This window comes from Lasioglossum baleicum, chromosome 2 (assembly GCF_051020765.1).
Source record: "Lasioglossum baleicum chromosome 2, iyLasBale1, whole genome shotgun sequence".
Lineage (NCBI taxonomy): Eukaryota > Metazoa > Arthropoda > Insecta > Hymenoptera > Halictidae > Lasioglossum > Lasioglossum baleicum.
The window spans coordinates 1837111-1863873 of record NC_134930.1 but is presented as its reverse complement, the minus strand read 5'-3'; the positions used below and the strand labels follow the sequence as shown (position 1 = coordinate 1863873).

The window sequence follows — 26763 nt, the reverse complement described above, 5'->3', positions numbered from 1 at the left end:
TTTTCAACTAGTTCATTCCTAACATTAATATTTGGATTTTCGGCATTTTCTCGCCAAAATTTATTGGGTTACGTAAAAAAAGTTAAAAATTTGTGGTTTCGAGAGGTGAAATTTAATCCAAAATAGTATTGGCACACTTATTAAAGGAAAATAGCATCTTAATATTGGACCGTAGTACAACTATTATGATTCACAGTAGGTCTATTGATAGGAATGAAAAGTTTCAACAGTCTTCGCACGTGTTAGCTACGACTGTAAACATCTTTTAAGGGTACAGGCGCGCCCGTGCAAGAGTTTGGTGGCACACGCACACATCGCTAGATCCGCATATACGTATATGAAATTACAAGGTTTACTAGAATACAAAATGAGGCTTCAACATTGCAATGAGGAGTTCAGAAGGTGTCAATTGTGATTCCTAAAAGTCAAATCTATGTGGGTCCGGTGCCAAAAATGCATATTTCTACGTTATCGAGGAGTAATTTGTAATATTCGGCAGATACCGCCTGTCACGAGGCATCCGAAACAAGCATGATATCACAAGATGGCCGCCACTGACAGATTTTCGTAAATATTGAGAGATTTATCGTTCGAATCGAAAAAATCGCTCTGCATCGACATAGCCAGGACATGTACAAAGGCGATGGTGCGTATTTTTAGTTGATTAGTTAATTATTTAAACACGAAAAATGTTTCGGAAAATAATACAGCACCTCGAGGTTTCGAAATTTTGCACTAGTAGCAGCACTGTCTCTTTCCTAAACTGCACGTTACAAATGTTATAATAGAATACGGCTGATAATGCAGGTCGTACGTTATATAACGTTATAACGTTATTACTAATAACTTATTACTGTAATTTATAATATTCGGCAGATATTACCTGTCCAACACCACTGGTATTGGCCTTCACGAGGCAACCGAAGTAAGCAAGAATCAGAAAATAGCCGCTTCGCGTATCAGAGTTTTTATTCATTAAATTTATTGTTTGCGTGGACGATGGACATTATAATATCGACCTGCATGTCCAGGCTGACCGCCCGACTTCGACGAACCCGACCCGAACACTCGGACGTCCGATACATAAGACAATCCGTATCAGTGTGGCCAGATTGAGGTAGAAACGAACCTCATTGCCTCTCCAGGCTCTCCACTTCTATCTCCTTCCACTATCCTATTCCACCGTTCAGTCCCTATCGCGCACGCGCAACGTGTTTCCCATTCGCCTCACTCTGCCTCACTCAATTCTCGTCGCGCAGTCGCGCAACGTGTCACATATTGCTCTGGTCATCAGAGAGGGGGTACTTGTATTCCCTTCGATTCCTTTTCGATTACCCCTGTCTGGTAACACTGCTCTGCACACTCCTAATACGTACTATCCGTCCAACAAGTGATGGCACAGAGAAACTCGTAGGTATTTACTACGTGGTATCCCTACTTTGCGCTACACGTCCTCCGCGATTGGCCGAATCGCTCGACGAAGACAGCAAACGAACGTCTTGAGTGCGACTGCAATAGAGCGATGTGGTGACGCCGAGCTCCTATGACGACCTTTCCCGCCAGAACCTAAGCGCAAGAGTGGGGTCCGCAGCCGAGCATCAGGAGTAGGGTCTCGCAAATCCCCCTGCGCCCTACTGTCAAAATCTCTGCCATCTCTTGTTGGACGGACAGTAGTCGAGAAATACATCCACGAATAATGCAAACTACGCCTCGAAAACGCAAAAGTAGGCCACTTTGGGAAGCTAGCGCGCTAGATTGATCCTTTATCTAGCCATTGTGGCTACCTGGATTCTTCCGCTATCACGGAAGGGTTCGCCCGGACCTTTGCAATTCTCGTGTATATATGTATATGTATCTAGCGGGTGTGTGAGTTTGCAAACCCATTCACACGCACGAGGAGTTTCTCGCCTTAATTTGTGTACTGTAAAGGAATAACAGGGTCGTGGAAGGATGTGAAAATTAACGGCATTAGCACTGTTAGTTCAGTGTGTAAAGCACAAGTCAGTACGCCCATTTTATTAAAAAACTTAAGAATCTAACTTATTGAAGTAAAGAACCCGACACCACTTAATTATAAAAGAACGCAAAGGAAACAAGATTGGATTAAAGATTTAAAACTAAGAAAAGCACAGAAAGAAGGCAGAGAAGCGCAAGACACTTTCTTGGATTTGTGAGTAGCGCCGTTTTAGCTCAAGCAAAGCTATAGCATTAAGCAACAATTATCCGCTCAAGCAAAGTTATAGTTTTTTTAGCAAAATGCTAACCGCTCAAGCGAAGCGGGAGTTTGAAAAGCAACTGACTCTTCGGGTAATCAGCTGTGCCCGAAGAGTCAGAACGGTGGGGGGAGAGGTAAAGAGAAGCCTCTATGGTAGAGAATCATTGTTATGCTTTTGGCAACCCCGTCACCTCTCTCTCCCCTGTCCCATACTAAGTCGGGTGCCGCCGCGTAGCTCGCGCGATCCGCAACATGTACGAATCAGAAGTATAATTGCTGAACTTACTTTCAACCATGTGGATGCTGCAGTCTTCCAAGAGGGATCTGAACTATATATTAGGCCTTCATCATTTTCATGAGATGGAACTAGTTTATTTTCTCCGGGCTCCACCAGTCTCGTAGTATAATGATTTAACCCTAGAAAGTCCGAAGCTCCCCTACAAAAAACATAATTTTTAATATATGTAATTAAATTCTTTAACCAATAAGCATTCGATTTAACGGAAAGTATTGCCCACATTTTTACGGTTAAGTTTCCACATTTGAAGAGCGACATGGATTTAAAACTAGAAAATGAAAGAATGTATATTTAGTAAAATTTATGAAGGTTCAATAATATCATAGAGCCTACATTTTAAAGACTACGAAAAGGATAATAATGAACATAATCGCGAAACATAAAAAAGAATAACAGTGTCTTAGAATAACGAATAAGCGAGTTACTATTGCAGATAGGAGTCATCTGATGCATCTGATCATAATCAACAAATTTTTTACTTCTTGCATATACTACAGCACGCGATCCCGACGAATCTCTAAACTTGATTTTCTCGAAAACGGGACGTCGAACAAAAAACTATTATTCCGATTCGTCGACCTATTTTTGCTTGTACAGTAACGTCTCTGTCGACGCAAAAGCCTCGGGGGGATTCGGTTGCGTTGAGCGTAGACGGGTAGCTATTTTTTTGAGCTTCAAAGGCCGAGCCGAACGTAGAGAAGGACAACACGTGTAAAGCGAGACCACGCGCGGGCCTTTGAACTGTGCCGGCGCGACTGCGACTCTCCGCGTCTCTTTCTTTCCCATACGCTGTCCTTCCTTGCGCCCGAAACGTTCAACGTCAATTAAACCAGTAAATACAGTTGAAATTATATCGTGTTTGGTCTTTTTTTAATCAGAAAAATGCCACGATTCTATTAATGAAAGTTTCATAAAAAAATAAGAAATAATAAAAAAGGTGAAATATTGGGATTACATTGTGAGGACGCATGGGCCTTTGAACTGTGCCGACGACTGCGACTCTCCACGTCGCATTAGTAGTGGTTCACACAGTGGAGGGGATATTTTTTTGCGCCCTGCGTGTACTGCCTTTTTGCATTGAAAGAGACATTACTGTACGATAATTCCCAGCCTGGTTGTATCACCCGTCCGGTCAAAGAGAGATTGGTAGGGAAAGCAGACATCTACGCTGCCGAGGCAGAGTCGCCAGATTAAGGGTGACGGTCCGAATGTGACCTTGGTCGAGCGAGAGTGTGGTGGCGCCCTTACACACCGCTAGATACATATACGTACACGAGGTGACAACGTGTTTAAACACACAATTTGAAAAGTACGAAGTACACCCCTAAACGGAGGGTTTCGGCACAAGTATCAGTTCCATGGCATTTTTAGCTACGAGCGCTAATGTTTATTTCTCAATATTCAGTCACTGTTTTACCGATTCAGTCAATCTATCGGTAAAACAGTGACTGAATATTGGGAAACAGACACTAGCGCTCCTAGCTAAAAATGCCATGGAACTGATACTTGTGCCGAAACCCTCCGTTTAGGGGTGTACTTCGTACTTTTCAAACTGTGTATTTAAAAACGTGTAGTTTAACATAATAAAGGTTGCATTGACATTGTATGTGTCCCTGCAAGTGCGCTTGGTGTATGCTTTTTCTATAAGAACCCCAAATCTCTCGATATTTAAGAAAATGTATGTGTCTTGACAGTGGCAGCACTGTCACGCTGCAGAATGCTTCTCGAACTCAGCCATATGCTGCCGAATAATGAAAATTACGTCTCGAAAACGCAAAAGTAGGCCATTTTAGACACCAAGCGCACTTGGTGGGTCTCTTATTTTGCGATTGTGACTACGTAGGGGCCCCAAATGTGCATTAGCGACACGTAGTTTGAAAAGAGCGGGACCCTTGCAACCTCCTGTACTTATACAGTGTCTAGCGGTATGTGAGGGTGCCACCGCACTCTCGCTCGACCAAGGTTAACTAAGGACCCACACCATTATGACACGTGTCCCCACAAATGTGTGACTGTCGCGTGCGTCTATGATGTACGCAACGTATACCTTTAACATCGTAATTTTTTTATGCTTCATGTTTGTTTTATATGGTCATGGAGGACCACTCCTTCAATTTGTATTGCCTTCTTTGAATTATATGAAACATTCAAATACATCTCAAACGTGCTATCAGTTTGTCCGATAAATGTGATTTTCGAAACTGGACAGTACTTGCCGGTAGGGCTAATAATCATACTTTATGTATTCAATCCAGTGAGGGTCGAACTCAGGCAGCCGCGATCTCTCGTAGCCCTGCTGTTTGCTTTTTGCCGCCACTGTGCTCTTCATTACGTTCGGATAGTCACCTTCTTTACCGTAAATCGGATTCAAGGTCCAGCCAACGTTAAATGTATAGGCAGTGTCCACCGACGTATTGTCTCCTGGTGTCTTCGGTAGAAACCCAAACAAGTTGACTTGAAATCCCACTTCCCCGTTTTGTTCAAGTTTGAACTCCTTCTGATAAATCCTGTACGCTCTCGCGTGCGCTTTCAGCATATTGTGAACGCACAGGTACTCTCCAAAACCATGCAGCTTTTTCCCAGGCGCATGTAAGCCGGACGAGTAACTTAATTTGCAGAAGCCGCTCGGCTCGTTTATAGGGATGAACCGTTTCACCTTTGATCCGAACTCCCTGTACACTACCCTCGCGTAATCGCCGAACCAATCGACCATTTCCGAATTCAGCCAACCGCCGGCGTCTTCCAGAACTTGCGGGTGATCCCAGTGATATATCGTAATTAACGGCTCGATCCCGTTCGCCAGAAGCTCGTCTATCAGGTCGTTGTAATACTTGACGCCTTCATGGCTGACCTTGTTCGAGAACCCGGTCGGCAGTATTCGCACCCAGCTCACGGAGAACCGATACGAGTCGAACTATTGTCGAAGAAGAGAAAAATGTGCAGTGTATAAAGAAGTCGGGCCAAATTCGGGTCTTACATGATTCCGGATGGTAATCATCGTACAGGGTTTGTTAAAATGATATGTTTTGACTAGGGTCCGCTCTACGGGGGGGGGGGGGGGGTGCAACCCGGACATTTGTCTGGGGCACGAAAATTTAAGGGCGCCATTTTGGCTGTAACTGTGAGAAAAGTAACTGTAGAAAATTTGCTTTTATTAAAATTTAAATAAAATTATTTGATTTTTATTGAAGATAAAAAATATGTACCTTTATTTAAAATATATATATTCTTAAGGGGCGGCAATTTGTCTTCTTATCCGGGGCGACGCGCGACGTAACCGCTAGAGCGGACGCATGGTTGTGACCACTATAGCTTGATTCTGCACCTCTAGATAGGCAAAAATCTGTTAAAAATGGACCGCAAAATTGATCTGGACCCTTTTTTCCAAGTCAAACATTTTCTTATTGCATCCTATAGTACTCATCGCGAAAAACTAAAGCCCCAAAGGAACTTTAGATCTCAAATCAACCGCCCACTTGAAAAACAAATTTAAAGTTTCCTAAACTATGTATTTTATTCCATACATCTACAGTGGGGTGGCTCTTATTTTCGACTTTTGAATTTCTTTTACGACACCCCAGGCGTTGTTCCAAATAATTAAAGAAAATTAAACATTAAAATAATTAATTAAATTAAATGCTCGTAAAATCGTTTTTCTCGAATATTTTCCAAATTATTTACCGCATCGAAAAATATGTTAGACATAACCTATCGATTTTGACAGGCTGCATCTTTTATGTCATATTCATTTCTTTTCGTGAAACAATCGGTTTTCGAATAAATTGAGAAATTGAGATAAATGTAAAACCAAAATCCAAAATTTAAACCGTTAAATAAATATGAGCAAATCCAATTGATAAAAGATAATGAAACCACACTTCAATTTTCAAATTTCAGAAAAAATGTTTCGATTGTGGTCCGACGCGCCGCGCCACACTATGGGCCAAACTGACGAAATCTGTGTCAAAATCAAAGGACTTTCGATAGAAATGAGATAGAGCAGGGGTGGCCAACCTGTGGCGCATGTGCCAAACGTGGCGCATTGGATCCTTGCGTCTATACTTATTTTTTTGTAGTAGGCGCCATAACTGAATCCATCTTCATATTTTCAACACCTGAGAGCTCTCAGTTGAATTTATACAGCTTTCTTACTCATCAATTCGTCGCAATTTTTGGACAGTTTACAATTATAGGATGGGAGTTGGAGTATTCAAGACAGTGATCGCCCTCTCGTCCAAAAGATCATTTCTCACTATTGTAGATTGTAGATTTTCAACTAACGTAAGTTAATTAATTTAGTTGCGTGATTGAGTTATCCCTTTTCCTCCCCTAACCGAACCAGATCCTACCCCTATTTTCCAACCGCAACGATAAACGTAAGAAGGTAGAAAAGCTGCTTAAGTTGTATGTGTGGCGCATCTGAACTCGTATGTGAAAAAAATTTACGCATGGTAAACAGAAGGTTGGCCATCCCTGAAATAGAGCGATGAAATTTTTTTTATATGGTAGCTGAGACTTTGCAGAATATGGGATAATTATAGAGATTGTGGTACGAACGTTTTTTAACCTTGAAAGAATTCGTTAAACTTGCACAATTTCAAGAAAATTGTGGTTTTTCCAATACCACGCGCGGAAAAATTTTTATTAACATGCGACACATCATTTCCCGTAGATTGTTTCTCGCTGATTTCAAATCTGGTTTCAAAATTTGTCTACGACCTCAGGATTTTGCAAGAAAACGATTTTTGTGAACACAACATATGAAATCATCTTTTCGTTAAAATGAATTGGTAACCCACTAGTTTGAAGGAATATTGTATTCTCATATATAAAACACATTAAAAATAATCATAATAATGTATTTGAACGTTTACTTAACGTATTGACGAACTATCACTTGACGTATCGCTGCGGTTGTCACTGGCACTCCTTGTAATTTGTAACGGTTCTGCTTCCGACGGAGAAGTCGTCGCGGCGTCGCGTCGCACAGTGGTGCCAAATGGCCAAAAAGCGGAAAAAAATCTATAAAAACCAAACCACCGAACAAATTTGCTTGAAAATTTGTGGAAAGCATGCCACAGGTACAACGGTTATGTGGCAAGAAAATAAATATTTATTTATTTATTAATTAATTTATTTTTTCATTAAAAATTTTTTTTACTCGTTTTACTGTTCTCCAATTTTGATGAAATTTAAATATGTTATAGATTTCAACATTTTGAACAACTTTTTCCTTTTCCAATATAGGGGGGTCGCTTTTAGTTTTCGAGATATTCGCATTTTTGTATGCAGGAACTGACCAGGAGCCGTAAGAGCTGTGTACATACATATGTGTACATACCAAGATTTTCACCACTTTTAACCACTTATACCTCGTGTGTATGTTAATCAATTTCGATGAAATTTTCAGTATATATATACATATATAACTAACATAGATCTACTAAACATATATTTTAAATTTTCTATACGGGGACAAATAAAAAAAATTTTTAAACTGCTTTTTTTACGTAATTGCTATTCTTTCAAAAAATTTTTTGCACGTTATTTAGTAAACAACTGCATTTAATTGATCACAAAAAATCAGATCGTTTGGTAAAAGTTTAGAAAAGTTATTCCGTTTTAAAGAGCGTACACGGATACATGCGACTGACTATAGTTAGAAAAAATTGGTCCCAGAGCCAGGTTCGCAGGAGTTCGCAGCCAAAACAGGTTGGATATGTACTTTAAAGTGTGTTGCATGATTTGCAACAAGTTTTATCTTGGCGCTTTTTGGCGCAAACAAGTTATGTCAAATTAAACTTTAATTCTACTATTCAAAATAGCTCTTTTTCAATTTGTGTTTTAGATAAATAAATGACACTTACATTAATTAAAGCTACGTTAAATAAATCATCTATTATAAACACAATCAAATTATAATATTGTTCAAGTGTTATAATGTTTTAGATTCTTGTGGCTGCGTTTATACGTAGACGCATTTATAAGCCAAAATCGCAGGTTTCCTTTTTCCAAACTTTCATGTCATATTATTCCTAGAAATAAGTGATACTTATAAAAAATTTGTATTGGTTTAAATACTCCAACTATATAGTAAACGAAATTGCAATGAAAAATCTATGTACCTAACATTCGAAAAATTGATTTTTTTCCCTGCTCGCACCACTGTGCGTCGTATCCTCTCGTGCTGGAATAACTCGTCGAGCCGGGTTCGTCTACCGGCGAGAGAATCGACTGAAGTTGAAAATGGACCAGGTGCGCGGGACGTGAAATAACGACAACGTGTATGTGTATTTTACGGGCCTCACTGCTCGTACATTCGCGTAACCGTGTGTCTCATGAACGGTCTTACTGATCCGTGATTCTAGGGACGATCTTTGCGTGATCGTTCATCGCGATGCGACGCGTATTCGTGGACCTGGTGCTTGTACCGGCGACTGGGTTCAGACAGGAGTGGTCGGGAAACCCTGCCACGAGTCGGGAAATTCCCCGTGGCGGTTCTACGTTAAATGAAGAGGAAGCTGCCCCTTCATTTAGGCGTCTCCGGTAGCTGTCGGAGTTCTCGGGATGCTGCCCGAGAGGTTTGCTCAGGATGGTGCCTGAGCGGCAGAGAGGGATGCTGCCCTCTCTGTTTGGCGTGTATGCTGTCACGCCGGTGGGAACTAGGTTAGGTAGGAAGGTGTTCCTGGGATGCTGCCCAGGCTGGAAAAGAGGCCCGTGCCTCGTTTGCATCGCCTTTTATAGGCGGAGGTTGGCGGTGGGGAAATGGTGCGGGGGACAACGGATGTGTGACGTCGAGTTTCCGTATCCGTTAAGATGGCCGAACCTCGACGTCCGATTCCCGCCGAATGTGTCTCGGAGCGCGGCATCGTACGTAGTGACGCGGTGTGTGGACGACGCGTTCGGTAATCCTCGGCGTCGGTCGGCTGTGTTCGGCGCGTGTCTAATAGTAACAGGCCTGCACCGTACAGGTCTGTTACAAATTAATTTGTAATTTAAATTAGATATCTATTTTCCATAATTATATTTTCATTTACACAGGAAGTAAGGTAAGTATTTCATTATTTTAACTTACTTCTCAACAACGAATATTTTAATTACTGGTGATACCTTATTTTTTTATTTTTATCACCAGTAGTTAAAAAATTCGTTGTTGAGAAGTAAGTTAAAATGATAAAATACTTACCTTACTTCCTGTATAAATGAAAAATTAATTATGAAAAATAGACATCTAATTTAAATTACAAATTAATTACAAGGAGTGCCAGGGATATGTTGCATGTTAAAAAAAATTTTTCCGCGCCTGGTATTGGAAAAACCACAATTTTCTTGAAATTGTGCAAGTTTAACGAATTCTTTCTAGGTTAAAAATTTAAAAATCTCAATTTAAAAAAATTGCATCGCTCTCCCTCACTTCTATCGAAAGTTCTTCGATTTTGACACAGATTTCGTCGGTTTGGCCCATGCGTCACTGCGACTAACACATTATCGCATTCCTTCCCTCGCCAGGCCGACTCAGAGACATGTCCCACGGATGGTTTTCTGAACTTTCTCGAAAACCGTTCATTTTTCGAAAAAATTAATACAACATAAAAGATGCAACCTGTCAAAGTCTACAGGTTTTGTCTATTATAACATATTTTTCGATGCGGTAAATAATTTAGAAGACATTGGAGAAAAACGATTTCATGTGCATTTAATTAATTATTTGAATGTTTAAACATTAAGAGCGTTGGGGCACGTTTTCCCGTTATCCTAGAGGGCTCAACATTTCCAAAAGATTTTTTAATTATTTGGAAGAACACTGGGGGCGTCGTAAAAGAAATTTTTACAGGAGTAAATCTCTTTAGACTTCATCGTTATAATGTATAGTAGTGGGAAGCTCCCACCACGAGAGCCGCGTGCCGCGCGACGCGATGCACACGCATTAGTGTTGTATAAAGTTCGAATCTTCGAAGCTCCAGAGCTCAGTCTTAAAGAGTTCTTCTATAGAAACTTAGTCTTTAAGACTGAGCTCTGGAACTTCGAAGACTCTAGCTTTATACAACACTGACACACATACATTGTAAAGAGGTTGGATGGTGGGGGACCTTGCAGTTGTCGGAGGGGAATGGGTTGGAACTGCCTGTTCTATAGGATGTCCAAAAAAGGTAAACACATGGAGGGGACGATTCTACATGAAAAAATGAGTCGTAAATGTACAATAAATGTTTTTATTCGACGCGTTGTTTTCAAGAAAATTGACTTTAAAAATCTGTCAAGTTCGCGAGCCTAATGCTTCGTACAGACCACGGTGCATTATACAGGTGTGCCGACTTAGCATCTCTGTAATGCTGAAAGGAGGCAGATGAGTCGTAATTCTCTGGCCGCCGCCAGACGGCGCATGGTTCCAGGTACCGTACGTGTGCGAATGAGTGTGATTGTGTGTATTCAGCAGCGCAATCTCATTCGCACATGTACAGTACCTGGAACCATGCGCCGTCTGGCGGCGGCCAGAGAATTACGACTCATCTGCCTCAGTTTTTTGAGGGAAGTAGGCACACCTGTATAATGCACCGTGGTACAGACTAGAACATTTCGATGAACTGTGCCGCGAACTGCGCCGCGAACTGCGCCGCGAACCGCGCATTTCGACGAACATTTCGACGAACGTTTCGTCGAATGACGATCGGAACGGATTTGTGCTATTTCCAGATTTTCTTGCGAACAACTATGGGAGCTGCAGCGGCGTATAGTACACAAAGAAATACAGAAAATGTTGGCAGTTTATTGAGTTGTAATGTGTGTGTGTTCAGGTCTGTACGAAGCATTTTAAGGACATCAGATTCGAGATTAAATGACTTGAATTTTTGGAGATGTTGCAACATGATGAATATTCGTCCTTATATGATTCTACGGTGAGCGCCACTGGTGACAACTCATGTCGGGCGAAGATATTTTGCTTTCTGGTTCGAAAAAAACGTCGATGTCGCAAATTTCAAACGGGGGTTTTTCAAGATAAAAGTCTGCTCTATCGCGTGGTATAGTTCGATTTTCCGCTGGACCCCCAATTTTTTGAGATAAATTCGAAAATATCCGCAAAAATTGGTGCAAAAGTGGTGTCTCTCCGTCTTTAATCATTGTTTAAACATGTTTAAACAATCATAATGTATTAATATTGGATATCACTGTATTCGGGAAAGTCTACAGAATCTTTTGCTGTAAGGAACAATTCAATATCTTTTATAATAACATCACAATATTTGTTTAAATTTGAAAAATATGTCTTTTTTTTAAACTCCATTTTCTCAAAAACTGGACGTATAGGGAAAAAATGAAAAACAGATTTGGAATCAGCGCGGAGAACTCTATGAGAATCGCATAGTGGGAATCGAAATACTTTTAAAAAATAGAAATTTGTTGGACAGTGTAATCAATGTCGAACTATCGTATATTACAACACATTGCGTCCGATAGAATTAGGAAACCTCATTTTGAATTTGAATCTTTATTGAACGAAATAAATACGTAGCGAAATTTAGTTCATTAAATGATTCAGTCATTTCCAAGTATAAATCGTGAGCGAATATCTGTTGAAGTCTGTCCATCACTGAAGACTGCGAAGAATTTTCAGAAGAATCGATGAGCAATGAATTGTTCCTCGATCTATGAGATGCGCAGAGTAATACATATGATCTAGCCAAGAGGAGGATAAAAAATTGCAATGTACACGATTAAGAAGAGAGTGACTGAGAAGAAAGCAATTAAGAAGAAATCGATCTACGAGATATGCAGATGTAATATGATCTAGCCAAGAGGAGGATAAAAAATGCAATGCACACGGTTAAGAAGAGAAGAAAGTGATTAAGAAGAAATCGATTAAGAGGAATTGGTGATGATGTAACCACCTTATGAAAATTAAGCTAAGAACAAAGGATTGATCGATCTACATATAAAAGGGATGACTCCTCATTAGAAGCTCAGTCCACAAAATACAGTCAACAAGTCAACAGGTTCAGTCTACATTAAAATTTCATCAACAGTCAAAGTTATTTATCGAATCAGTCAGTTTGCTTTTCGTGTGTGTGTTATCCTGCTGGATTATAATTTCAATAGTGAAGTTAAAGTAAAAAAGTGTTAATCAGTCGAAAATATTTTTGTTACAACATCAACAACATCAACAAACCACAACATCGTCCAGTTCAGCGCAGAAGGCGACATCTACCCAGCGGTAATTACTAACACTTTATAATAAGATTTCGAGGGGGCGCCAGGAGGCACTGAGAGAGTAAGGACGTGTGTCAGAGTGTTAAGCGATTTTTTGGAGTTTTAAGTGGGAAAACTAACGGAGAAAAATCAGAGAGCAAAGGTAGAGGAGGCGGAAGCATCAAGGGAAGGATCCAGATGTAAGAGAAAGTCAGGAGAAACAACGTTTAGGCAGAAATAGGAGGAAAAACCTCTCCATAACACGTGGCAAGTAAGAAACAGTCGGTATAGTGACATGTGACAAGCAATTAAGCAGCGAGATAATAGGTGGAGCTAGGTGAGAGGATCTAGAGGAGTAGAAATATTGACTGATAAGGCAACGATCGGTCGATAAGGTGGGTAGCCGGAAAAGATATAGGATAACTAAAAATAGCACCTGCTAATGAGCTCCACAGATAAAAACAACAACGATAAACAAAGAAAGAAAGGAAGACCAACGTTGGCGGTACAGCTAGGACGTCAAAGAATTGGGAGCGCGGGAAGTATAGAGGAATCCTTCAAAAGAAAAAGAGAGGGGGATAGAGAGAGAGAAAAGGCAGAAAAGGAAATATTAGAAAACTTCCAAAAACAAAGAAAGGTAGGAAGATCACCACCTAAGAAAGAAAAAGAGGGGGAAGGAACTAAAGAAGAGAGAGATACGTGTACCGCGGCAGAAGACAAAGACAAAAATATGGAAGAAATAGCTGAAATAATAAAATCAATAAAGAAAGACACAATGGATATAAAACAAGAGAACAGTCTGATAAAACAAGAATTGAAAAATCTAAAAGAAGATTGTGTTAGAGAATTAATTTCTCAGGTTGGCTTTGCCTTTATAAAGTGAAAGGTGGCAACCATGAGAGAGAGTGTGAATGTGTGTGAAAGCGAGAGTGTGAGACAGACGTTGTAAGAACGGAAGAGCGAACGGACGTATGTTAAAAAGTAAAACTAAGAAACGTGGTTTTGTTAAGAAACGTGGTTATATTTCTATTGTGGAGTATCCGAAAGCATCTGTGTTTCAAGTTACAAAATATCAGTGTTGTATGAAACTGTATATCACAGAAGTTATATTGAAATACATATCTCATAATATTTCCTTCAAATTCACATTAACTGCGCATTTATCACGTGATTCCTCGTCACACCGCAACAGGTTATGGGCCCAGGATTGTGCGCAGTTAATTAGTAAAATACACACGCATATAGTGAGGAAGGTCTTTCTCTGCAATCTATTCGCAGATATTATACGTAAAGGAAGGAAGTAAAAATCCGTAAAAATGGAACAAAGAAACATACATGATGAACTTCACCAAATCGAAAAACTGAAGGGATCAGAAAATTTCCAACTATGGAAATTCCAGGTAACAATTTTACTAAAAGCAAATGACTTGTATAAAACTGTAATAGGACCAGCTCCGGATCCAATAACCGAAGCCTGGACGAAGAAGGACGCACAAGCACAGAAAATCATAGTGCTAACCTTGGATAAAAAAATCGTAATGCACATAATGTCCTGTGAAAGGGCAATGGACATGTGGAATAGGATACACGTTGTGTATCAGAGAGACAACGAACAACTAAAATGCAATCTGTTGCAGGAATTCTTTGGCTATTCGTTCACACGAAATACAGAGCTCTCAATCCACATAAGCAAGCTTGAAAATATGGCTGTAAGACTGAATGCCCTCGATATGAAAGTTTCGGACAGCATGCTGGTTTCAAAAATTTTAACCTCACTTCCAGAATGCTACAAGCACTTCGTCAGTGCGTGGGAATCCGCAGAGATCGATGAGAGAACACTAGAAAACCTGATAGCAAGACTAACAATGGAGGAAAAAAGAATTAAAACTTCAGAAGAGAAGGAGACACCTGTCGCACTAAAAACGACGGAAATAAAATGCTTCAAATGTAATGGTATGGGGCACGTCGCCAGAAACTGTAGAGCACCGAGTGGGAGTCGCGGTGTATGCAACGATCAGAAAAGATGCTTCAATTGTGGAGGCAGTGGACATTTCTCGGCAAAATGTTTCAAACCTGTGAGAGGAAGTCCAGTATCATGCAGTATCTGCAAGAAAAACAACCATCAGGATAAGGACTGCTACTTCAGAAACACAAACAGAGGTAATATAAGAAGCAACTTGATCTCTTTTTTAGCACAAAATAACAGCACAAACAAATGGATAGTGGATTCAGGCACAACGTCACATATGGTGAACGATAGAAGTTTAATTTCCAATATAAAGAAGATCAATACAAAAATAGAAGTGGCGAAGATGGACGAAACAATGAACGCTGAGGGTATCGGTAGTTGTGAACTCCGACAGTGCAATCTGACTGACGTAGTATACGTTCCTGATCTAGCAGCAAATCTGTTGTCTGTCACAGCGATAACAGAAACAGGAGGAAAAGTAAAGTTCGTAAGAGATAAGGTAAAAATTGAGAAGAATGGAATTGAAATTGTGGGACAAAAAAACGGAAAGGGCCTATTCGAAGTCGATCTAGGAAGGAAGCGAGAACAATCTTCGTACCTAGCTACCGTGGAAGGCACAGCTGAAATGTGGCACCGAAGATTGGGGCATCTCAGCATAAGAGGTATGAAAAATCTAACTGGAATATCTGAAGGTATGAATCTAAGTAAAAATGATTTGGATAAATTTGTTAAAATATGCGAAACGTGCTGTAAGACGAAACATGTAAAAGAATCTTTCAGAAACGACAGAACAAGGGCAACAAGACCATTTGAGCTAGTACATACAGATGTGTGTGGCCCCATAGGACCAGACACGTGGGACGGTAAAAGATATATGCTGACATTTCTAGACGATTTTATGCACTTTGCAGTAATATATCTTCTAACCTCAAAATGCGAAGTCACTGAAAAGGTAAAGGAATACGTAAAAGCAGCCGAAGCCAAATGGAATATGAAGTTGTCAAAACTCAGATGTGACAACGGAAAAGAATACGTCAACAAAAATCTACTGGATTGGTGTAGGACAAGTGGGATTGAACTCGATCGAACGATCCCATATACGCCACAGTTAAATGACAGAGCACAAAGATTGAACAGAACAATAATTGAAAAAGCAAGAGCTCTAGTGATAGACTCAGGTCTAAAAAAGGAAATGTGGGGCGAGGCCGCCTATACGGCAACCTACCTACTGAACAGGAGCCCAACAAGTGTCTTGGACATGACTCCAGCTGAGGCATGGAATCGAAGGCAACCTAACCTCAAAAATCTAAGAATATTTGGATGCACGGCATTCGCCAAAGTTATGGAACCTCTTAAGGAACTAGATGAAAGGAGTAAAAAATACATTCTAGTCGGATACGCTCCAAATGGTTACCGACTATGGGATGCAAAAAAAAAGAAAAATTAAGATTGAGAGAAATGTAATAGTAAACGAGGAGATTCGCAAAAAGACCAGAACCACACAAAACGAAGATACTGCGATAGTAAGAACAACAATGGAAAACGAAGAAGAAAACACAGAAGACAGAAACAGCAACGAAGAAGAAAACACAGAAGACAGAAACAACAACGAAGAAGAAAGCACTGAAGAAAGAAACAACAACGAAGAAGAAAGCACTGAAGAAAGAAACGACAACGAAGAAGAAACAGAGGAAGACTCAAATGCTTCAACAGAACAAGTAGAAGAGCAAAATGAAAACGAAGAGACTGAACAACAAGAACAAAGAAGATCAACGCGTACAAGAAATCCACCCAAAAGGTTTGATGATTATGTTGCTTTATTAACTTATAATGAGGCTGTTTCAGGTATAGACAAAATAGAATGGACAAAAGCAATAGAGGAGGAAAAGAGGTCACTCAAAAAAAACGACACCTGGAAGGTAATAAATAAAGATGAGGTGAAAGACAAAAAGCTTTTAACAACCAGGTGGGTGTTTAAAGAAAAAGAGAACGGAGAAAAACGAGCAAGGCTTGTAGTCAGAGGATGTCAACAGGAGAGTGGAATAGACTACACGGAAACATTCAGTCCGGTAATAGGTAACACGTCACTGAGAGTACTATTCGCACTAGCAGCTACAAGTGAGTACAAAATAATAACATTCGATGTAAAAACTGCTTTCCTGTACGGGCAAATAGACGAAGAGATTTATATGGTACCACCGGAAGGGTACGACTATGGAGACAAAGTCTGCAAACTGAAAAAAGCACTCTACGGTCTAAAGTAAGCCCCGTTAAAATGGAACGAGAAGCTTACTCAGTTTCTTAAAGAAAGAAAGCTTGAACAATTGAAAACTGAACAATGTATATTCAAACAAAATAATAGTAATATAATTCTAGGTATCTATGTGGACGATGGCATACTGCTTGGTAGAGATCTAAAACAAATGAATGACCTGCTAGCTGATATGAAAAAGGTCTTCGAGATCAAAATTTGTGAAAATCCAAGCGTCTTTCTAGGTATGGAAGTCGGTGTAGAAAAAGGAAAAATTAGATTGACACAAACGCAATACACAAGAAAAATCCTAGAACGGTATAGGATGGCAGATTCAAAACCTGTGAGCACACCAATAGTGAAAGGCTCAGAGGGTGACACTGGTCAAAGACAGAGTACGTTCCCATACAGAGAGGTCATTGGAAGCCTCTTGTACCTCTCAAGCAGAACGAGACCAGACCTGACGTACGCAACAAATTATGGAAGCCGGTATATCAACGACCCAATGAGGTGCAACGTAACAAATGCCAAAAGGATGTTGAGATATTTGAACGGGACATCTGCTCAAGGCATACAATTTTGCAAAGGAACAAACACAAATCTAATAGAAGCTTACTGCGACGCGGATCACGCAGGAGACTCAGAAAGCAGGAAGAGTACCACAGGATATATCATAATGTACGGAGGAGGACCGATAAGTTGGTGCTCCAGGAAGCAAGGGATAGTAGCGCTGTCAACTACAGAGGCAGAGTACATAGCAGCAGCAGAATGTTGTAAGGAACTACTTCACCTAAAATCTCTGTTACAGGAATTGACAGATAAAGATTATCTGCTAAAGCTGAAAGTAGATAACCAAAGTGCTATACAGCTTATGAAAAACGGTGTTGTAAACAAGCGATCAAAACACATTGATGTAAAATATCACTTCATACATGAGCTGATCAAAAACAAGCAAGTAGTTGTAGAATACTGTAAAACCGAATTACAATACGCGGACTTATTCACTAAAGCGTTAAACTCAACCAAATTTGCTTTCAGTAAAAATGGATTCATGGTGTGATGAAATTGTTTTTGGTTAGACTCAGTATAATGATATAAAGGCAATCAAACCTCTGAAATTAAGAGGAAGTGTTAGAGAATTAATTTCTCAGGTTGGCATTGCCTTTATAAAGTGAAAGGTGGCAACCATGAGAGAGAGTGTGAATGTGTGTGAAAGCGAGAGTGTGAGACAGACGTTGTAAGAACGGAAGAGCGAACGGACGTATGTTAAAAAGTAAAACTAAGAAACGTGGTTTTGTTAAGAAACGTGGTTATATTTCTATTGTGGAGTATCCGAAAGCATCTGTGTTTCAAGTTACAAAATATCAGTGTTGTATGAAACTGTATATCACAGAAGTTATATTGAAATACATATTTCATAATATTTCATTCAAATTCACATTAACTGCGCATTTATCACGTGATTCCTCGTCACACCGCAACAGATTGGATCCGTAGACAAGCAGAATGGGAAAAAGAAAAAAGAGAAATAGAAGAAAGAATAAAAGGCTTGGAATCGAAGGAAAAAGAACATCAAGATCTGCTGGAAAGAATAAAAAGAATAGAAAAAGGTGAAGAGGAGAGAAAACAAAGAGCGAGAAAAAACAACATAATAATTAAAGGGAAGACCTGAAAATAGAGGCAACCCCAAAGGAAACAGCGGAGAAGTTAATAAAGGACGAATTACAAGAGCAGGTAGAAATAGAAGATGCATTTTGGATAAAGAAGAACCAAGGAGAAAACATACTGTTAGCGAAAGCAAAGAACTGGCAACAGAAAAAGATGATAATGCTAAAAAAAAATAAACTCAAAGGTAAAAAAATCTATATAGAGAACGATCTAACTAAAAGGGAGAGAAATTCAGAGAGAAATCTACGAAATAGCAAGAACAGAAAAAAATAAAGGAGAGAAAGTTAAAATAGGCTACAAAAAACTGCAAATCGGAGAAAAATTTTTTCACTGGAAAGAGGACGAAACAGGAGTCGGAGGCAATGGGATTTTATTGGATTAATAGAGACATGGATAGAAGAAAAACAATGGGAAAAAATAAAAGGAATCTTACCACACGAATTTAATTGGAATTGTAAATATGCAACCAGAGAAAACAAGAAAGGTAGAGCGAGCGGAGGAATTATTACCGGCCTAAGGAAAAGCATACAAGAAGAGGAAACAAGAAAAGAATTAAACTTTGGAGAAGAGAGAAGAATAAGGATAGAAGACGAAAGATGGAGAATAATAACAGTATATAGCAAAGATATGGGAAGCACAAAGGAAGAAATACAACAGGCGATAAGGGAAATAGAGGAAGGAAAATTGATAGTGGGAGGGGATTTCAATGCGAGAACAGGCCGGGAAGTAATATCTACCAATTCGGAGAAAAAAACAAGACAAGGAAATCTAAAGACAAAAAGATAAATTCCGAAGGCAAACTATTATTGGAATTAACGGAGGAGAGAGGGTGGAACATACTAAATGGTAACACGGAAGGAGATGAAGCAGGAGAATTCACGTATGTCGGCCCAAGAGGAAGCACGGTGATAGACTATGTAATAGCGAACGCAGAGACGACTGAAAACATCAAGAAACTAACAGTAGAAGAAAGAATCGAGTCAGACCATATGCCCGTTATAATAGAACTGTACAAGAAAATGGAAAGACAAAAAGAGCAAAGCGAAAAAGCAATAGAATAAAGAGCGTCTGGACAGAAGATAGCATACGGGAGTTCCAAAAGGAACTAGAAAAAAGAAACTTTAACAAGTCACACATTGACGACATGGTTGAAGAATTAACAGATAGTATAAATAAAGCAGTGCAGAGAAAAGTAATCCAGATAAAGAAATGGAGAATAGGAAGCTTTAAATGGTGGAACGCGGAATGTACAAATAAGAAAAGGGAGGCGAGAAAAGCCCTGAGAAAATGGAAGAAAGGGAATGGTGAAAAAGAAAATTACCAGGAAAAGACAAGGGAATTCAAGAAAGTATGTGAAGATAGAAAAAGAGAACTACAGGAGAACATGGAGAAAGAGATAAGCCAGATCAAAGACGAGAATCAAATCTGGGATTTCATAAACAAAGAAAGAAGAAAGAGAATAGGAATCACAGAAAAAATAGGAATGGAGGAATGGAAAGAATACTTTAAAGAGTTATTAGAAGGGGAAGATGACTACAACAGAAAAGAAAAGGAGGAAGAAGAAATCGAGACTAGCAGAGAGGAGGAAATAACAGAACTAGAAGTAAGGGATCAAATAAAGAGATTGAAAAAGAAAAAGGCAGCCGGAGAGGATAGAATTGAAAACGAAACCTGGATTTTCGAATATGCAAAAATAATAAGAAGGCTAACAGAAATTTTCAATGAGGTATGGAAAGGTAAAGGGTTTCCAGAGAGATGGAAAGAAGGGGTGATTTCACCCATTTTTAAGAAGGGTGACAGAGAGAAAATAAGTAATTATCGAGGAATAACAATTCTCAACACTGCTTACAAGATATATGCAATGGTCTTAGATAAACGACTAAAGGACGAATTAAAAATGAAGAATATAATCCCTGACACCCAAGCAGGTTTTAGAAGCGGTAGATCAACAATACACAATATTTTTATTCTAAATTACATAGCAAACAAAGAGATGCAGACCAAAGGAGGGAAATTGTATACATGCTTTATAGATTTGAGTGCAGCCTTCGATAAAATAAATAGAGAAAAATTAAAGAAAATTATGGAAAAACAAGACATCAGTAGACGCCTAAGGATAAGAATTGGAGAAATCTATGAGGAAACAAGGAACATAGTAAGAATCAACGGACAAACGACATCAAAATTCTGGACAACAAAGAGTGTAAGACAAGGTTGCCCACTGATTCCGACTCTATTTAACTTGTACATAGCGGACCTAGAAGAGACAATGAGAAAAAACCAAGCGGGAGGTATTGTAATACGGAGAGAAAAAATTTGGACGTTAGCGTATGCAGACGATATGGCGTTACTAGCGAAAGACCCTCAAGATCTGAAAGATATGATAAAAAGAGTCTCAAAATACTTCGATGACAAAGAACTACAGCTGAATACGGATAAAACCAAAATTATGATATTCCATAAAGGGAGGGGGAAGAAGAAAAAAGAGGAATGGGAATACCAAGGACAAACACTAGAGGTAGTGAAGGAGTTTAAATATCTAGAATACCATTTCCAGAAAAACGGAAGCAGCGAAGCTCATATAAGAGAAACAACGAAGAAAGCAAGAATAGCTATGGCACAAGTATGGGGAATAGGTCAAAGAAAGTTTAGAAACAACTATGAGAGGCGAATGAAGATATTTAACAGCTTAGTCAAAAGTATTTTACTGTACGCTTCAGAGATATGGGGATGGATGGAGGCTGAGAAAATGGAAAAAAATACAGGAGAAGTATATACGCTGGACCTTAGGACTAGATTTTAACACACCTGCATATCTAATACTAGAAGAAACAAAAACGGACAAAATAAGAATAGAAGCAGGAAGAAGAGCATTAAGATACGAGGAGAAAACAAAAAGTCAGAGTAGCAACGCAATTCTAAGAGAAAGTTGGAAAGAGATAGACAGGAAACAAGAAAAGAGGAAGTCAAAATGGGAAAAACAAGAGACTCATATTATTTCAACAAAGGAATAGACATGGAAACAATGGAAGCGGAAAGAAGAGAAGGTAAAAAGTACGAAGAATTTCTGATACAAACCGATAGAGCGGAGCAGTTACAATGGCAATATGACAAAATAACAGAAAGCAGATGTAACAAACAGTATAGAGAAATCAGGAAGGCTCAGATGGCTGGATACCTATGCAAAGCATACGAGGGCAGAGATCAAAGAATGATTGCCAGATTCAGATGTGGGAATGAGGAACAGAACAACAAGTACTGGACTAAGGAGAAGGATAGAGTCTGCAGACTATATAAAGAGATGCCAGAGACCCTAATCCACATGGTAAGAGAATGTAAAGAGCTGAAAAGAGTAAACATAGGAGTGCGAGGAATTCTGAAAGGAGACAAAGAGGGCACAGAGTGGATAAGGAGAGTTTTAGAAAAAAGGAAGAATAATCTAGAAAATATTTAAATAAACATACACTGACACAAACACACATGTACCCCCCATTTTAAGGCCGAAAGGCAAACAAAATAAATCTATTTACTACTATAATAAGATTTTGAGAAACATTATGTATCCGAAATTTGGTGCTTAGAATACACTTTTGTTTATTTCTATTCAAAAATAAAATATCAAATCATCTTGTAAAGAGTTTACCAAACTTCGATTTCTACGTTCCAATTCCAAGATCAAAGTCACTTATTGTTAGATTTTAAGAAATCCTCAATTACCCTAACCGAAGCCGGTGAATGCAGGTAGGTTCAAACCTGTGTTGTATCTCAATTCTAATCTTTCAAATTAAACTTCAATTAAACTATAAAATCTTTAATACGTCCAACTTAGGACGTAACAACGTCTACGTTGATTTTTTTAAAGGTTAGAACACGAAGAATATCTTAAAATAAGATTATAATACAAAAATGAGAAAAAGTATAGTTACCCCCAATTGCTTCAACAAAGCTACATCTTCTTTATACTTATGATAAGAGTCTGCGGCCACGTCGCCTGTGTCATTGTTAACGACACGTCCATCTTTGAGGTGGCAGAATCGATCCCAGGTACTTTCTGCTTTATCTAAATTTTCAAGAAACGGGAAGAAACATTAGAAAAGTTTTCAGTACAGAACGGCTAGATATGAATTTGAGGAGCCCACCGCTCACGTTCCAAGCTCCCTCTATTTGGTATGCGGCCGTCGCAGCTCCAAGGAGAAAGTTCTCTGGGAACCTTAGATATTCCTCATTCTCCTCCGCAAATGCACCATTTGCAGAACTAGAAAGGGCAAGTTAAGGGAAACTTAGGGATTGAATGAACAGCCATCCCGCAGAAATTCGATATTGGCAAAGTTCAACATTACCAAAAAGTCTAACTCTGTCTTTTTGTCATCTCAAACCCATTCATTTTTCAGATTATGAGTGATAAGGTTATTTAGGGGAGACTGTGTAGAGTTTCTTATTAAATTTATAAAAAATTTAATCAGTCTACAGTGCCGGACGAAAGAAAGTTTTAAATTGGAATTTCTGTATACGAGTATTAACAACCCAGATAGCACACGCCGTCTTGTAGACGTCGTTTTCACGTAATTTTTATGTCTGTACGTCTCACGTCCCAAAAGACGCCTTTTAGACGTCCCAAAAGACGCCTTTCAGACGTCTAAAAGACGCCTCTTTGGAGCCGTCTTTTTACGGCTGAAATGAGGCGTCTAAAAGGCGTCTTCCTTCAGGACCTTCGTTTCCTAAAAACGAACTTTCCCGAGACTAAACAAATTCATTTTTTTTGGAGATGTTATGACAGGGATCAGTTTTCTGTGCAATGATCAAGTTAAGATAATCCCAATTATCGATCGTAAATGGTCAATATTTAATTTAATGATCCTTTCGGCGCTACCGTTTCGATCAATTAATAAATCTAGCAATTTTGCAAAAAACTTTTGTTCTTTCCTAACGTTTCGGTTCAGTTTCAAGCCTTTTTCAAAGGTAGAATTTGGGTCTACAAGAAAAAAAAAATATATATATACATATAATACAGTAAATAGAATAGGTGAATTGAAATTGAGCAAAAATGATATTGATACGTACTTGCTATAATAACTTTAGTTATGTAAAATTGTGCATTGAAAATTTGATTTGTACACGCTGCTGGTTTATAACGTACTGCGGTCAAAGTGACCGTTTGAACAGAGCCCAAAAACTGAAAACATTGAAAACTGAACATATAGACACACTAGTCTGAACATAAGAACACATGCTATTATACTAACTAATGATCTATACTAATGATCAAATTACTGGTTCTCAAGTTTCCTATTTCTTGGAATGATAATGAAAATATTTTGTCAAAATATTATTTATTATAAACACATCATATGGTATTAAATAGAGATCCAATCTGTTTTTAATATTCAAATATACATACAATATTTATTTTACATTAAGTAACAAATTTTTTAAAAATAAGCAGGAAATGTATATTTCATGTTGCGAGAAAAATATTTTTTTCTAAATATAAAATGAATCTTTATTTTTTTTAAATATGCAGGAAATATTTTATGTTTATCATGGAAAAATATTTGTTGCAGAATATGCTGGAAGACATACACACCTTCCATATTACGAATGAATTGGTTTCAAACATAAAATAAAACTTTATTTAATATTGGAAGTAAAATGTTTACTTTTAATTTCCTTTGAATTCGCGTGTGCAACTTAATCGACATATATTTATATTATAAGAACATTAATTAATTAATCTTATTATGTGCGACAAAGTTGTTGCACGAAAAATAATCGTAGCTCTTACGTCTTACGCAATTTGATTGAACTGTAAGATTAAAAAGTTCGTCGTAGTCGTAAGTTGAGTACGAAAACTAATGAGCATCTTCTTCAATAAAGACAGGTTTTGAAAATATCTCGAGAACTAATAATTTTTTTGCTATGATACCCTAATAATCTTTTATGTAGAATGAATAGAAGAATCGATTAGTGTAACAAAAAATATGCATTTCTATTTAAAGAAATGATGCAATTGTTAATTGCACATGCACCTAAACAAATCTAAGGGCCTACGAATATAGGCTCATCGAATCATTTATCTTTCTCTTATGATATTTCTTCGTAAATGCATTAATAACGGAGTCATGGCTTGAAACAATTGCGTATATTATACATTATTATACACCCTGTATATTATAACAATATATGTTTTTCACAATAAAATGTTTTTGTTTATTTAGCAAATATATTGTATGTGTTTCTATGCTTACGTACGATTGAAGTACTTTAGAAAATATATATCTCTTAGTCGTTAATATACTAATACTATGTTTCATTAAAAACAAGTAGTTTGATAATTTTAGCTAAAAAACGAAAGTTCGTCGAAAAGACGTCTATTAGACTACCGTTTCTTAACAAACACGTGAAAGCGACGTATCAGCGACGTGAAAGCGAATTACACGAGCTATGCAAGAAAACGGATAACTCGGTCATTTTTTAATATTATTTTGAGAAATTTTTACAGAGTAACCTTCAATGTATGCCCTAACCATATATCATAATAAAAAATGGTCACGTCCATATTTTTGGAGAAAAAAATGTGTAAACCTTGATGTCATTTCGGCCTAAATGGGACTAATTACTAGACCGAATTCTATTCTTCGATTCGAAATAAAAATAATACTCACATCACGAGGAAAAGAAGTATACTTGATCTCAACGATGCCGACACCAGCATGACTGCTTGTACACTATAAACGAGTAAGCAGACACACTTGATAATATATGTGTAAGAAAATTCATGTCATCAAATACGTTGATAGTACAATCAACAAACTGTTTACAAAACCATTTGTTTATACAGATTACGATATCTAATCTGTTCGGATACTTTCATGAAACGATAATGAATGCACTTTATTTATAAGATTGATTTATATTGGAGAAAATCCATTAGAATTTATTTTCTAGTAAGATAAATACGAAAACTGTGCGAAATATCCTATAAATTCCTGGGAAGGATCTAGGTGCACGGTAGTGCACCAGCCAAGTTCTTGCACTACCACCTTTTACACGAAACAATTTAGCCGTTTTTTAGAGGCTTATAACTCGGCACTGGAGGCAGATGGAGAGATGTAATTTCGTACAGTTGTTAAATGCTATCATGTCTCAATATTGAAAACATTAATCTTCCAACATTAGTAGGTTCCGAGATATAGGACCTCAAAAATCGTTAAATTTGTCACTGACTGGCTGGCTGGCTGGCTGGCTGGCTGGCTGGCTGGCTGGCTGGCTGGCTGGCTGGCTGGCTGGCTGGCTGGCTGGCTGGCTGGCTGGCTGGCTGGCTGGCTGGCTGGCTGACTGGCTGACTGACTGACTGACAGATCATCAAAACCTTTTGGGTACTTCCCATTGACCTACAAGCTTGAAATTTGGCACACAGGTCTACCATAACAAACCCTCAAAGGAATAATTGTCAAAGTTTGAAATTTTACACCTTAAAGGGGTGGTATTGAAAAAAAACATTACGAAATAGGTACGTAGGATAGAACATATAGAAAATGGCTGTATCTCGGGAACGGTGCGTCCTACCGCAAAAATAACGAAATTTTCAAAAGGCTTAACCATAAACTTGATAATTGATGAAATTTCAACAAAAAGTGATGAAATCCCAACAAAAACATTCTGTAAACAGGAGCCAAGTTCTTATGGCCGTAAAAAGTTGTGAGATCAAACAAAATACGGCCAAATTGGTTAGCTTAGAAATACCTCTTGCAATACTGAAAAAAGCGTTTGTAAAAATTAGTTAAAAAGAACGCTATATAATTTTTAAAGAGTCACATGGAGGGCTAAATTATTTAAACTTGGCCGTTACTTTTTAAACCAATGACCATAAAAGGTGTTAGGTAGCGGCCAAGTTTGAATAATTTAGCCCTCCATGTAATTCATTAAAAATTGAATAGCGTTCTTTTAAACTAATTTTTACAAACGCTTTTTTCAGTATTGCAAGAGGTATTTCTAAGCTAACCAACTTGGTCGTATTTTGTTTGATCTCACAACTTTTTACGGCCATAAGAACTTGGCTCCTGTTTACAGAATGTTTTTGTTGGGATTCCTACTACAGTAAAGGGGTTACCCTTGGTTCGTCGAAAACCCACTTCACCGACACTGTTTTCATCGACACGATTTGACCGACAGCAACT

At 38.5% G+C, this 26763-nt stretch overlaps 1 protein-coding gene across 2 annotated transcripts in view; it reads right to left on the bottom strand.

Moving 5' to 3' along the window:
• The window catches only part of LOC143217701 (myrosinase 1-like), a 32608-nt gene extending 6312 nt beyond the window's left edge, over positions 1–26296 (bottom strand). The window contains exons 1-7 of one of the 2 annotated variants that reach the window (XM_076442245.1): positions 25811–26296; positions 25249–25311; positions 22726–22841; positions 22513–22646; positions 4751–5427; positions 2734–2781; positions 2502–2652 (exon numbers count right to left, since the gene is read on the bottom strand). In XM_076442245.1, the coding sequence (XP_076298360.1) occupies positions 2502–2652; positions 2734–2781; positions 4751–5427; positions 22513–22646; positions 22726–22841; positions 25249–25298 (1176 nt within the window). In that variant the 5' untranslated portion in view covers positions 25299–25311; positions 25811–26296. The remainder of the gene's footprint in view (positions 1–2501; positions 2653–2733; positions 2782–4750; positions 5428–22512; positions 22647–22725; positions 22842–25248; positions 25312–25810) is intronic. The other variant, XM_076442249.1, reaches the window with a different exon arrangement.
• Between the last annotated feature and the right edge of the window lie 467 nt (positions 26297–26763).